Genomic DNA, 15,105 nt, shown 5'->3' on the forward strand with positions numbered 1-15,105 from the left:
TTTACAGCCAATCTCTTGGTCAGTAGTTAATGAGTTAATTGATTACACCTTCCAGCATCTAGAAGTACAACCCAACCCCCCTCCAATTCCGCCATTCAGCGCAGGTCTTTTGGAACTTTTGATCGTGTGGCGGCGACATCAAAGCGTGTCGCAACTCTCTCTCTATGGCTCTGCCTGTTACTATTCCTTTCTCCACCTGGTGCCATCCAGTTGTAATTTCCATGGTGGGCTGGTAGACTTGAAGGTTGTTGAAGTAGTTGGTTAATGTCTATATGTATTGTCTCTATGAGGCACCTTTCTATGTTTACTGTAATATAATGTGTGGCTCCATCAAAACTATTTGTAACTGGAATCATCACTTTTGTGACCTATAAAATAGTCACACATCCAGAGATAGAAGCCTGTTCTGTCTGCATGTTGAGTTTTAGGTCACTAAACCAATTTTTGGTATATGTATATTAACTCTAACTCTTAAATTAGACCTGTGCCCCAATATCCTGTTTTTCAGAGCACTGCATGAAGTAACGAATCTAGTTCAGAAGCGAACAACCTCTGTAAATAGACACTTAACACATTAGCAAAAAACGGGGCAATATAGAGTACGCAAATAAAGTATAGACAGACTCTTTTTTTCTCTCAGCTTTTACTTCAGTGGTTTATTTAGGTCACTTCTAGTTAATCCATTTCCAGGGCTGGAAACGTTGAACAGTAGTTCCAATGCAGCTGTAATGTTAAATACTCTTGACAGTAATTCCGGCCACACATTAAAAACTAAATTAAGAATGCACTTGATACGGGGACAGTTTCAACATGTATTTTTTTCAGGTGATATATTTAGCTTCAAATTTCATTTTAATCTCTTAAAACTTTACTGAGGTTTGGACCTGGGTGACATCATAGCTGGCTACGAGCTCACCATGTCTCCTCTTTTGTAGGTGATGATTCTTGCAGAGGACAACTACCAGCGACAGAGTGAACACCAGGAGGAGAAATCCCACACTGGCCAGCTTAATAAAGAAAATCAGCTCATCATCTGAACTGTCTGAACCTAGGAGAGAGAGAGAGAAAGAGTGAGTGAGAGAGAGAGAAAGAGAGAGAGAGAGAGAGAGAGAGAGAGAGAGAGAGAGAGAGAGAGAGAGAGAGAGAGAGAGAGGGGGGGAGGGGCATGGCCATATTGGAGTTGTGGTTTGTCATGTGTGCACGAGAGAGAGAAAGAGAGAGAGAGAGAGAGGGAGAGAAAAAGTATTTGATGGTCCGGCAGTTCATTTCAGCAGTGACTGTATATTACTCTATTTTTGCAACAATTATACAACACTGTGCCAATGCATTTAATGGTACAAACATAATGTAATGATTGCAGTTCTATGACATTTTGAAACAATGGTCCTATGCACTTATAGATTCTCTGTTGCATATATTTACCAGAGTCTCCACATGATACGATTTCTTCATTACTGTCTTGCTTGTTGAGACTGTCACTTAGTCTACATTTGTAGCTATCATTTCCCTCATGTTTCTGTAGCTGTAGAGGGTTACTCTTCTCCTTTATCACCCTGTTGTTGTGGACCCAAGACAATGTGAGGTCCTCAGGGAAGCTCTCAGGCTCACACCAGAGGATTGGCACACCTGTTGAACAATCCACGGCCAACTTTGGAACTGGAGCTTTGGCTAGAACAGATGAATAACCACATTATTTGGGCTTTGTCTGACTGGATACTTCATGAGTAGTCTGTCAACTTCTTAGTCAGTTAACTACATGCTATGCCAGTTTGACTTTGTTGTATACTTACAGAACACACAGAGTTTCACAGTATATATTTTAAGTGCTTTCCCATCGCTATCATGATGTTCAGCTTTGTACGTACAAGCCATTGACTTGGAAATATTGTTCAGAATAAGAGAGCCATGTTCATCCACATTCGCCAATGGGTCAATCTTTCCCTTTCTCCATTTATAAATGACTTTGTCTTCACATTTCCAGGACAGCATATCTCTGTCTTTTCCAGGTGAATTCAATGTTATGGCATAGGATTCCCCTTCCAATTTGTTTACACATGGAAGTTCTGTGTTGGGAGAAGGACAAGTGAATCAAATTGAGATGTACACTTTTTTGGCCAATTCATAAAAAGGGAAATGGACTGGATCCAGCCTGGATCAGTAAATTCCCTGACAACAAACTTATTCACTAACAAATATATGGACACATAATTTAAATTGATTAATCAAAATGTCACAGATCATTACCAATACTGTGCTTAAACAGTGAACTGTATGCTGTATGCTGTTTGATTTTGATATTAATTTTGTAGGATATAGGAGGTATTTTGCAGTTTGGGTGTGTGGTTTTATGAATTGTGTTGAGTATTTTCATGAAAACCAGCCTAGTTTGCAAAGTTTGTATTTACTTGTGTTTAACCTCCACTACAGCCATGGTTATACTTACAGAAAACACAGAGTCTCTCAGATCTCTCAGATTGTGGTTCCCCATAATAACCATTGTGCCTAACAACGCCCCTTAGCTGTTCGATTATACAGTATAACCCACAGCCTCTCGGGGCTTATTGCTTAATGATATGCAGCTTTGTATGTTCAAGCCATTGACTTGGAAATATTGATCAGAATAAGGGAGCCCTCAATGGCATCCACATGTGCTGTTGGATAATCCCATTTCCTCCACTTTTCATAAATGTTCTTGCCATCACATGTCCAGGTCAGACTATTAGAACGATATTGAGGTGAATTCAAGGTAGGCCTAATGATATGAGAATCCCCTTCTAATTTGTTAACACATGGATGCTCTGTGTTGAGAGAAGAACAAGTCATTAGATTAGTGACAGAAAATACACAAGGATTTCATTTCATTGATATGTATACTTTATTGTCCAATTCTTGAAAAAGGACATGGCCACCGTGTACTGGCAAGTTCATTCAGGTACAAATACAGCATGTGGACACATCATTTAAACGGATGCATCAGATTCTTACAGATCATTACCAAGACCATGTTTAGGCAGTAACACTTTTTTGTTGTTTACAGTTTTGTGTTGTTTTCTGGCATTTCATATCAATGATTTCTGTGATACCTCAGGCAACAGTATCTTGACACAGATTAATTAAGTTAGTACTGGTCTATAAATGACATGAGAATGATTTGGCTTGATGTATCAATGTTTAATAGTTTAAGTTAAGTAATTTAGTTAGACTGTCAATCGGTATACAGGGATATTTCACTTTATATTCTATAGCCTTTAAAATATATTAACATCAGAAATGACTTATACCTCACATAGCCTAAATTATTGAATACAAAAAACCCATAAATATTTAATATATCATTAATAATCATTACTCACCTCTGGATGCATTTAAAACAAGAAGATAAAGGTACAAGAAACCCAAAGCAATTTGGAGGTTCATGTTCTAACAAAGTGAACATGTCAGGTTAGCTGAGCATTTCACACTAACCTAAACTTTATTAGGTGACTTCTGTATTGAATAATATTTATAGATGTGCACATTAAATATATGTTTATATATGAAACATTCAGCTACACAACCAAAACTGCAACTGCAACTTTCTTTTTACATTAAACTTTTTTATTTATGTATTTATTTTATTTTTTTAAAATCAATTCTGTCTCTGGTATTATTCTACATGAGCAAATGTGCTTTTCAAGTATGACCACTAGGGGGGAATATGCTAATTCAACCGATTCAATGATCTATGCTAGGCTGGAGCTAAAAGTTGTATTGCCAGACTCACAGAACAGCTGGATGAACGGGAAAAAGGTAAATATCAATTGTTTTGCTAGAGGGGAGGTGAAAAATGAGCTTGATTCCCCAAACGGTGGAATATCCCTTTAAAGCATGTTGGAACATTAAATGCTCAAAAAGTAGGTTTTTTTGTTTGCAAAGGATTTTTGCAGCTGCTGTGGGATTATGTAGTTTCGTTTCTGACTGTGGTGCACCCTATTTTCTACAGTCTATGAGTGCACCACAATTCACAATTGCACATTCTGCAAAACTGAAACTAAACTATACCACTTTTGCACATGGAAAAGAAACTAAAATTAAACTGAAGTCACAAACAAATGTCAGAGTTATGATACTCATTTAAGTCCATTTCTTGGTTCCGGATGTGGCCCTGGTTCTCACGAGCAGCTTGTTGCAGTTGCTGAGGATCCGTGCTGGCGTTCCTGAGGTAGTAGAGGCTCAGCTCCTCATTGTCTGGGGAGTTAATGAAGGAGTGACAAGGCAAGCCAAGATTAAATGCAACTGTGTGTGTGTGTGTGTGTGTGTGTGGTGTGTGTGTGTGTGTGTGTGTGTGTGTGTGTGTGTGTGTGTGTGTGTGTGTGTGTGTGTGTGTGTGTGTGTGTGTGTGTGTGTGTGTATGTGTGTTCTCTCTCTCTCTCTCTCTCTCTCTCTCTCTCTCTCTCTCTGTGTTATGTATTAATATAATGTGAATGTGAGAAAGATCAAGTTGTTCTTCCATTTCCATGACTTTCCCTTTCCCCCTCTGAGAGACTTGTTCAGGTATGTCACATGTTACACAATAGTGATGTTGGCAGGAAAGCAGTGCCAAAACACTTCATTCCTTCTTGGGGGACATTTCCTGTGTGATTGTGTAACTAGAGAAGAGAAATCACTCACCATGTTTCCATGTTTCCTTTTTAAGGGCACGGTTCTTGCAGATTACAACCACAAGTGACAGAGTCAAAACCAGTAACAGAAATCCAGTCAGGATACCCAGCATCATCTGTTTGTTCATGCAGATCAACTCATCTGGAGGATTAATACTCACAATTATCCACTCATAGAGAAACACCGACAGACACACACACACACACATGCAAACACATGCAGACACACACGTGTGCGGTGCGAGCTCGCGCTCGCACACTCACACACACACACACACACACACACACACACACACGCAAATTACCCGATTTTTAACTATGCATATTCTTTGTTTTAGATATTTACCAGAGTCTCCACATGACACGATTTCTTCATTACTGTCTTGCTTGTTGAGACTGTTACTTAGTCTACATTTGTAGCGATCATTTCCCTCATGTTTCTGTAGCTGTAGAGGGTTACTCTTCTCCTTTATCACCCTGTTGTTGTGGACCCAGGACAATGTGAGGTCCTCAGGAAAGCTCTCAGGCTCACACCAGAGGATTGCAACACCTGTTGAACAATCCACTTCCAACTTAGGAACCGGAGCCCTGGCTACAACAGATGAATCACACATTATATGATCTGGGTTTTGTCATTACTAACATGGCAAGTTGGGATATTTCATGAATAAAGTGTGACACCATCCTAGACAATCAGCCACTGTTATGCCATTTTGATTTCGTTATACTCAGGGGTGTGGTGCTAAAATAAGGGGTGGGTAAATTCTGTGATCACAGTAAGGTGGACTGTGCCATGTGATATTGTATTGTTTAAAAATGCATCCAGAACATGTTTTATGATGGTGGAGGAGGTTACTGTCCAATAACAATACCATTGTAATTAAATTGTTCAGAGTGTTGATGAGTGTACATATTGTGAATGTGGATAATACAGTGCGAATTTTTAAATGTTAAAGGTTGCAATTGGTTAATACACAATTTTGAGAGGATAAACTCTGATAAGAGGTGGATAATCTCTATTTCTGAAATTTCAGAGGTGGATAAACTGTATTTACTTGTGTTTAACCTCCACTACAGCCATGGTTATACTTACAGAAAACACAGAGTCTCTCAGATCTCTAAGATTGTGGTTCCCCATAATAACCATATTGCATAGAACCATCGTGATCATATGCAGCTTTGTATGTTCAAGCCATTGACTTGGAAATATTGATCCGAATAAGGGAGCCCTCAAAGGCATCCACATGTGCTGTTGGATAATTCCATTTCCTCCACTTTTCATAAATTGTCTTGCCATCACATGTCCAGGTCAGACTATTAGAACGATATTGAGGTGAATTCAAGGTAGGCCTAATGATATGAGAATCCCCTTCTAATTTGTTAACACATGGATGCTCTGTGTTGAGAGAAGAACAAGACATTAGATTAGTGACAGAAAATACACAAGGATTTCATTTTATCCTGTCCATGTATATTTTTTTGTCCAATTCTTGAAAAAGGACATGGCCAACGTGTACTGGCAAGTTCATTCACGTACAAATACAGCATGTGGACACATCATTTAAGCGGATGCATCAGATTCTTACAGATCATTACCAAGACCATGTTTAGGCAGTAACACTTTTTTGTTGTTTACAGTTTTGTGTTGTTTTCTGGCATTTCATATCAATGATTTCTGTGATACCTATATCTTGACACAGATTAATTAAGCTAGTACTGGTCTATAAATGACATGAGAATTTGGCTTGATGTATCAATGTTTAATGTAGTTTAAGTTAAGTAATTTAGTTAGACTGTCAATCGGTATACAGGGATATTTCACTTTATATTCTATAGCCTTTAAAAGATATTAACATCAGAAATGACTTAAACCTCACATAGCCTAAATTAGTGAACAAAAAACCAAAAATATTTACAGTAATATACACATAAACAAATCATCACTCACCCCTGGATGCATTTAAAACAAGAAGATAAAGGTACAAGAAACCCAAAGCAATTTGGAGGTTCATATTCTAACAAAGGGAAAATGTCAGGTTAGCTGAGAGAGACTGTTTCCTGCGTGTGAGTGTCAAGTTTGTGTGTGTCACACTACAAACCTAAACTTTATTAGGTGACTTCTGTATTGAAAAATATTTATAGATGTGCACATTAAATATATGTTTATATATGAAACATTCAGCTACACAACCAAAACTGCAACTAAAACTAAAACTTTCTTTTTACATTAAACTTTTTTTTTTTTTTTTTTTTTAAATCAATTCTGTGTCTGGTATTATGCTACGTGAGCAAATGTGCTTTTCAAGTATGACCACTAGGGGGGGAATATGCTAATTCAACTGATTCAATGATCTATGCTAGGCTGGAGCTAAAAGTCAGACTTACAGAACAGCTGAATGAACGGGAAAAAGGTAAATATCAATTGTTTTGCTAGAGGGGAGGTGAAAAATGAGCTTGATTCCCCAAACGGTGGAATATTAAAGCATGTTGGAACATTAAATGCTCAAAAAGTAGGTTTTTTTTGTTTGCAAAGGATTTTTGCAGCTGCTGTGGGATTATGTAGTTTCGTTTCTGACTGTGGTGCACCCTATTTTCTACAGTCTATGAGTGCACCACAATTCACAATTGCACATTCTGCAAAACTGAAACTAAACTATACCACTTTTGCACATGGAAAAGAAACTAAAATTAAACTGAAGTCACAAACAAATGTCAGAGTTATGATACTCATTTAAGTCCATTTCTTGGTTCCGGATGTGGCCCTGGTTCTCACGAGCAGCTTGTTGCACTTGCTGAGGATCCGTGCTGGCGTTCCTGAGGTAGTAGAGGCTCAGCTCCTCATTGTCTGGGGAGTTAATGAAGGAGTGACAAGGCAAGCCAAGATTAAATGCAACTGTGTGTGTGTGTGTGTGTGTGTGTGTGTGTGTGTGTGTGTGTGTGTGTGTGTGTGTGTGTGTGTGTGTGTGTGTGTGTGTGTGTGTGTATGTGTGTTCTCTCTCTCTCTCTCTCTCTCTCTCTCTCTGTGTTATGTATTAATATAATGTGAATGTGAGAAAGATCAAGTTGTTCTTCCATTTCCATGACTTTCCCTTTCCCCCTCTGAGAGACTTGTTCAGGTATGTCACATGTTACACAATAGTGATGTTGGCAGGAAAGCAGTGCCAAAACACTTCATTCCTTCTTGGGGGACATTTCCTGTGTGATTGTGTAACTAGAGAAGAGAAATCACTCACCATGTTTCCATGTTTCCTTTTTAAGGGCACGGTTCTTGCAGATTACAACCACAAGTGACAGAGTCAAAACCAGTAACAGAAATCCAGTCAGGATACCCAGCATCATCTGTTTGTTCATGCAGATCAACTCATCTGGAGGATTAATACTCACAATTATCCACTCATAGAGAAACACCGACAAACACACACACACACACACACACATGCAAACACATGCAGACACACACGTGTGCGGTGCGAGCTCGCGCTCGCACACTCACATACACATACACGCAAATTACCCGATTTTCAACTATGCATATTCTTTGTTATAGATATTTACCAGAGTCTCCACATGACACGATTTCTTCATTACTGTCTTGCTTGTTGAGACTGTTACTTAGTCTACATTTGTAGCGATCATTTCTCTCATGTTTCTGTAGCTGTAGAGGGTTACTCTTCTCCTTTATCACCCTGTTGTTGTGGACCCAGGACAATATGAGGTCCTCAGGAAAGCTCTCAGGCTCACACCAGAGGATTGGCACACCTGTTGAACAATCCACTTCCAACTTAGGAACCGGAGCCCTGGCTACAACAGATGAATCACACATTATATGATCTGGGTTTTGTCATTACTAACATGGCAAGTTGGGATATTTCATGAATAAAGTGTGACACCATCCTAGACAATCAGCCACTGTTGTGCCATTTTGATTTCGAGTAAACTCAACTTATCAGGGTTTACAGTGCATGGTTATACTTACAGAAAACACAGAGTCTCTCAGGTCTTTGTTCCTCATAATATTCAGCTCTGTATGTACAAGCCATTGACTTGGAAATGTTTTTCAGATTAAGGGAGCCCCAGTCATCCACATAAATGTCCGAATTTTTATATTCCCATGACTGACGATAGAAAATGCTCTTGCCATCACATGTCCAGATCAGATGATCATAAACTCTATATTTTCTAGGTAGATTCAAGGTAATGATATGAGAATCCCCTTCTAATTTGTTTACACATGGAAGCTCTGTGTTGAGAGAAGGACAAATCATTCGATTAGTGACAGAAAATGTAAAGATTTCAATTGATAAATCATGTTAAAATGTTGTAACCAATTCTTAAAAATAGGAAATGGTCAACGCATCCTTGTGTATTCCGTGAATTCAATAACAAGTTTATTCACTTACAAAATATGTGGACATATCATTTAAACTGATGAACGGATGTTTTACAGATCACCAGGAATGTGCAATTGCAATGATCTGTCATGCTGTTTGTGATTTTGTGTTTTTTGTCATCTTATGTCAATTATATATACTGTAGATGCATCAGATTCTTACAGATCATTACAAGGCCATGTTTAAGCAGTAACACTTTTTTGCTGTTTACAGTTTTGTGTTGTTTTCTGGCATTTCATATCAACCATTTCTGTGATACCTTAGGTGACAGTATCTTGACACAGATTAAGTTAGTACTGGTCTGTAAATGACGAGAATGATTTGGCTCGATGTATCAATGTTTAATGTAATTCAATTATACAGGAATATTACACTTTGTATTCTATAGCCTATTAAAAGACATTAACACAAGAAATGATTTAAACCTCATAGCCTAAATTAGTTAATCAATAAAACAAAAATATTTGATATAGACCTAAACAAATCATTACTCACCTTTGGAAGCATTTAAAACAAGAAGATAAAGGTACAAGAAACCCAAAGCAATTTGGAGGTTCATATTCTAACAAGTGAAAATGTCAGGTTAGCTGAGAGAGACTGTTTCCTGCATGTGAGTGTGATATACCTGCAAGTGTGTGTGTGTGTGAGTGTGTGTGTGTATGAGTGGTTACTTGGTGTTTGAAGCCCCCAACATCGTCTGTGTGTACGTATGCTGGTGTATGGGTGAGTGTGGTTGCGGATGCTTTTCAGTGGTAATGGTTCAACTATGGAAGAAATGAATCTGTCAGCATGATCAAAACATGCTCCTTTTTGTAATGGGCAAAACTATTACAGAATATTTTTAATTCAGCATTTTATTGAAGTCTATTCAGAGGTAAGGCAAAATAGCTCAAATATTTAAAGTGTCCCTGGACAATAACCTTATCAATATCCAAAATAACTTTATTCAATATATAACTATATTTTCAATCAAATATTCTTTATTTAGGCATAGGCCAACACCATCATAACATGACAGACATCTTGTCTGCATTTATTTAAACAGGATACTAAAATGTTGAAACTTATAACCAGACCAAAAACTCAAACCTTTATGTACAGTAAGGCACAGAAATATTTTATCAAACTAAATGACTCCACTGTTACACAGAGTTGTATAAAGCATCTGAAACACACACTTTAATAGAAGTACAGACATTTTATCAGAAAATGTCAAAAAAGGTCAAAGTAGTCCATAAGCAGTAGTCTATGAGCATACTAGTATGCTCGTAGCATGGCTGCCATAAATTCTTCACTTTTGCTTCCTTTTACAGGCTTTTAATACAAAAGTGCTTTTCATGAAAAACAGGCAGTTAGAATGTTTATTTCATTCAGCTCCTTATAACAGTCTACAAAGGTCTTCGTTTGTTATATCTTGGCTGTATTTGCTAGGCTTTAAATCTGTCACTATGTCTTCATTCATTGCTGTGTCCCATGACACCAGGTCAGAAAATCTTGGTATTGGAAATATCTAACATGCTGAAAATAACATTCTGTCTTAGACTTTCTACTTAATGCTGCTTAAGAAAATTTTGTGATGTAAAAGTATACATTGAATTGATGGAACATGTAGGCAATAGGGGTATCATTGCTGTCTCATTCAGTCTCACCAGCCATCAAAGTTTGTGGTGCATCACAGTCAGTACGGAACGGAACTACACGACCCCACTGCAGCTGCAAAACTCCTTTGCACACAAAACAAAACAAACTCCCACCCACATTAATGTGCTGTCATGCGACCTAATTTTTCCAAATCGATAAGACGCTAAGCATCTTGATTTTGACATTTCCTATTGGTCCTATTGACACTACAGTACATATGTTTTCTTAATTCCTCAAGGTCATACTAAAATGCCTAAAAAAATGAATTCGTAAAAAATGAGGGAGTTTATGTTTCATCAAACAGGCAGAAGCAGCCTGGAGTGTGTATAATCTTTGAGTTAGTCTACTACTGACACCTAGTGACACTATGACAAGTGAAAAACAGCTGAACTAAATATGTTATTGACTACCATCATCAGTTTGTTATTACAGCATTTCTACTTCATTACTTACTATATTGCAGTAAAACATTGTATTGAAACTCCATATGTTAAAGGGGGAAGCGAAAGTATAGGCCTATACTGTATATAGTCCTAAATTTCCATGTATCAAGCCATCAGCCATTTGCCAGGGATTTTAATGTCGACTCAAGATAAGAAATTCTGTTGTCAGAAATACAGTATGAGGACTCAGATTATACATTTCATGTGGGATTTTACATCATGCAGCATACATCTATAATAGAGGGATTATTAGTAGCACTAAATACCACAAGCCAGATGTCAGTATGATTTCTGAGTTGATTTGCCCACTATGAACCGTCAGTATCTTTGGCATGTTAGTCTACAGCAGATCTATAAAGTATTGACATTAAGTGGTGTGAAAACAAAAGTTGGCTTGAAAGTGGTAAGGTGTAGAACTGCATTTGTACCAGTCCATATGCATGGTTGTCTGAATCTGACATGACGCTTGCACCCACTTTCTTTATCTGTGGTTGTATTTCATTTGAACTTGCTGAAAACAAATAAAGTCAAAGGCTAACAAATCACGATGCACCAACAAAGACACAGGATAGACAAGGAACTGAATCTTCTGATTCATGCAAACATAGTCTGAAACGTTTAACTTCAATTTGGTTTATGCAAAGCTGGAAGTGAACTCATCATGTGCTTCAAATATAACAAGTAGCCTAACATATCACTTGATGACATGTGGACTTGGTGAGGTAATATCCATAGAGAAACTGAATTGTAAAGGCTATTTGCACATACATCATTATTCCTCTTTAAGGGGAGGTTTGCCCAGTAGGTGCACTGTAGGGTCTGCAGGGTCCGGTGGTATGTCACGTGGGGCACAGAAGCTGTCTGTTTGGCTTGACCACTTTTGCTGAAGTGATCTTTGAAATGGTTGAGTTTTCTACTTTCAGTTCCACACACAGACAAACACAAGAACTGTTCATATGCAATCTGAGCTGGCAGAGTCCTGGATTTTGGATAGAGGTTCAGCTTCCGACGTGTTACTGGTGTTACTAGTGCTCCCAGTGCTCCCGGTGCTCCCGGTGTCCCTGGGGCTTTTTCCCCGATAGCTGAGGCTCAGAACTGGGCTGACAGGCGGCTGGGAGGGTCCATCTCTGGGGCCCGGATGTTGCTCTGCTCCTAAAAAGCAGCTTGTTTCAGTTGCCGAGGATCCGTGCTGGTGTCTTTGCGGTAACAAAGTCTTGGCTCCTCATTGTCTGGGATAAATAAAAAAGTGACAATCTAGGCAAGCCAAGATTAGTGTGTGTGTGTGTGTGTGTGTCTGTGTGTGTGTGTGTGTGTGTGTGTGTGTGTGTGTGTGTATGTGTGTGCGCGTGTGTGTATAGTGTGATTAAGAGAAAGATAAAGATATTTTTCTCTTCCCTCTTTGAGTGACTTATGTCACATGTTAGACAATAGTGATGTGGAACCATTCTAATGCACTACCAGCCTGATGCCTTTGGAGAGATCAGAGAGAGAGGGAGAGAGAAAGAGAGAGAGAAAGAGAGAGAGAGAGAGAGTTTACCTCGTTGCCTCATTTTCCTTCTGCGATGGTTCTTGCAGCAGATGGCGATCAGAGAGATGATCAGGACCAGCAGCAGAAATCCTCCACCAGTAATGATTCCAATCATCACCCACTTGTTATAGCCAAACAGCAGGTTATTATTTGAAACACCTCCTAGGCGAGAGAGTGCAAGAGAGAGTGCGATAGAGGCTCAACAGACCTTTATTGAAACAATATGAGGTGTTTAACCACCACACAATAAAGACATTGTTACAGACACCCACAAGTTACAAGCAAAAACCTTCACAGAGCTTACAGAGCAGATTCATGTTAAAAATAATCTGACCATCCTCCCCACCTTCACACATAAATTGACAGATAGATTCTTTGTTACAGATATTTACCAGAGACTTCACATAACATTTCTTCTTTACTTTCTCTGCCTGAATCGAGACCATTACTAAGTCTACATTTGTAGAGATCTTTTCTCCCACGCTTTTGAAGTGTTAGAGGATTAGACTTCATTTTCATCTCTTTTTTGTTTTGGAACCATGCCAGTGTGATGCCCTCAGGAAGGTTCTTAGGACCACACTGGAGGGTCGCCACACCTGATGGGGAACATTCCACCTCCAGCTTTGGGTCTGGAATCCTGGCTAGAACAGATGAATTCACACATTATTTGGGTTCTGTCATTACAAACATGTGGCAATATTGGATATTTCATGAAAAAGTTTTTTTCTAAACAAAGCCAGTCTAGGGCAGTTTTGTTTTACTTACAGAACACACAGAGACTCTCAGAGTATTCTTTAAGTAATCTCCCATCCCTATCATGGTGTTCAGCTTTGTATGTACAGGCCATTGACTTGGAAATATTTGTGAGAGTAAGGGAGCCTAGGTCATCCACATTTGCAGCTGGATCAACCTTTCCCCTCCTCCGTTTATAAATGATCTTGTCATTACATTTCCAGACCAGCAAATCTCCATTTTGTTGGGGTGAATTCAATGTAATCGTATAGGATCCCCCTACATATTTGTTTGTTACACATTTAAGTTCTGTGTTGAGAGAACAAGGACAAATCATGAAATCAGTGACCGCAAATACACAAGAATTTAATTTGATGAAGCACATTAACATTTGACCAATTCATGAAAAGGAAATGTGAATCTTGTGAATTCACTGACAAGTTTATTCACCAACTATATGGACACATCATTTAAACTGATCGATCAAAATTGTATAGATCACCAAGCAGTGAACTGTTATGGTTGAATATGAACAATGTCCCTTAGGTGACAGCACTGTATCTTGTCAAATTAAGTTACTGGTTTACAAATGATTAGGCTTGATATGTCAATTTTTAATAGAATTTAATTAGAATGTCAAGCAGAGAGATATTCACAATACTTTATGTGGCCTATTAAATCACACTAACGTAAAACCACAGAAAACCTATTATAGTGAATTATTAAAACTAAAATTTGCTTATTTTATACAGATTTGACGAATCCTTTCTCACCTCGGGATGCCGTTAAAGCAAGAATATAAAGACTCAAAAAACCCAAAGCAATTTGGAAGTTCATCTTCTCACGTCCTTTAGAAGCGCAAATATCAGGTTAGCTGAGAGAGTTTCCTGTGTGTGAGTGTGTATACGTACAAGTGTGTGTGTGTGTGTGTGTGTGTGTGTGTGTGTGTGGGTGTATGCATGCTGGGTAAGCGCCTTTGAGTGGTAATGGTTCAAATAAAGAGGAAATGAATGTCAGTATGATCAGTGATAATCAGAACACAGACAATGCTTCTTCCCCTCAGGTCATCTTTAGGCTCTCAGTCTGCTGCAATCTGTCTGGAAACTCCGAAACAACAAACATTAATTTGCTAATTTGGGGGGGGGGGGGGGGTGTATCATATTCCAAAGTCTTATGCAGCCACCAGTCTATAACATTCAGATGAATAATAGCGCTAAATACCACCAGGGGGCAGATATGATTTCTGAGTTGATTTGCCCACCATGAACCCTCAGCATCTTTGCCTAGTTACAGTTTTTCTCAATTGTTTACACACAATTTATGGTACTTGAGACACAATTCCAATAATGTGTAGCTCATGCACCAACCTCCTGAACCAATTCTGCTGAACTATAAGCACAATTTCTGCTTTACACTCAAATTGCCGTTCTAAAACACACTGTTTTCAAAACACTACACACAATTCTGTGCAATTTTCATGAAGTAAATCTCTTGTTTTCACAAAGAACACACTGCCATTCAAATTCTAAAGCTAACTGCCCTACCATGCACACTGACTCATCACATGGGCAAACACCTGTCACACAGTTTTACACTTATCAATCACAGCTTCAGTATACAGTAGTAGTACAGGCAGAGGCAGAGCCAGAGGAGTGAGAGTAAGAGGAGGAGGACGGGGAGGCCAAGGACCGTAATCTCCGATGAGATCCGAGCCACTAGAACATTGCAGT

The 15,105-nt window shown here is 38.6% G+C and overlaps 1 protein-coding gene and 1 long non-coding RNA gene across 4 annotated transcripts; both read right to left on the bottom strand.

Moving 5' to 3' along the window:
* Positions 1-641: 641 nt before the first annotated feature.
* Positions 642-9,664, bottom strand: LOC134070826 (uncharacterized). 3 transcript variants are annotated; one of them, XR_009936990.1, is made up of 12 exons: positions 9,527-9,664; positions 8,617-8,880; positions 8,196-8,441; positions 7,874-8,005; positions 6,589-7,485; positions 5,734-6,036; positions 4,987-5,232; positions 4,651-4,782; positions 2,444-4,227; positions 1,791-2,063; positions 1,423-1,668; positions 642-1,048 (listed from the first exon to the last, which is right to left on the bottom strand). It is a non-coding gene; the product is annotated as an uncharacterized LOC134070826 (long non-coding RNA). The 3 variants fall into 3 exon arrangements; XR_009936991.1 differs by having other exon boundaries at positions 4,987-5,190; positions 5,734-7,485; XR_009936989.1 differs by having other exon boundaries at positions 5,734-7,485.
* A 1,569-nt stretch (positions 9,665-11,233) lies between these two features.
* On the bottom strand, positions 11,234-14,288 carry LOC134070827 (T-cell surface antigen CD2-like). The gene is made up of 5 exons (XM_062527285.1): positions 14,149-14,288; positions 13,409-13,684; positions 13,036-13,284; positions 12,653-12,805; positions 11,234-12,344 (listed from the first exon to the last, which is right to left on the bottom strand). Exons 1-5 carry the CDS (start codon positions 14,210-14,212, stop codon positions 12,268-12,270), a joined length of 819 nt encoding a protein of 272 aa, XP_062383269.1. The 5' UTR covers positions 14,213-14,288; the 3' UTR covers positions 11,234-12,267.
* Between the last annotated feature and the right edge of the window lie 817 nt (positions 14,289-15,105).

This window comes from Sardina pilchardus, chromosome 23, assembly GCF_963854185.1.
Source record: "Sardina pilchardus chromosome 23, fSarPil1.1, whole genome shotgun sequence".
In the NCBI taxonomy this organism is placed as follows: Eukaryota; Metazoa; Chordata; class Actinopteri; order Clupeiformes; family Clupeidae; genus Sardina; species Sardina pilchardus.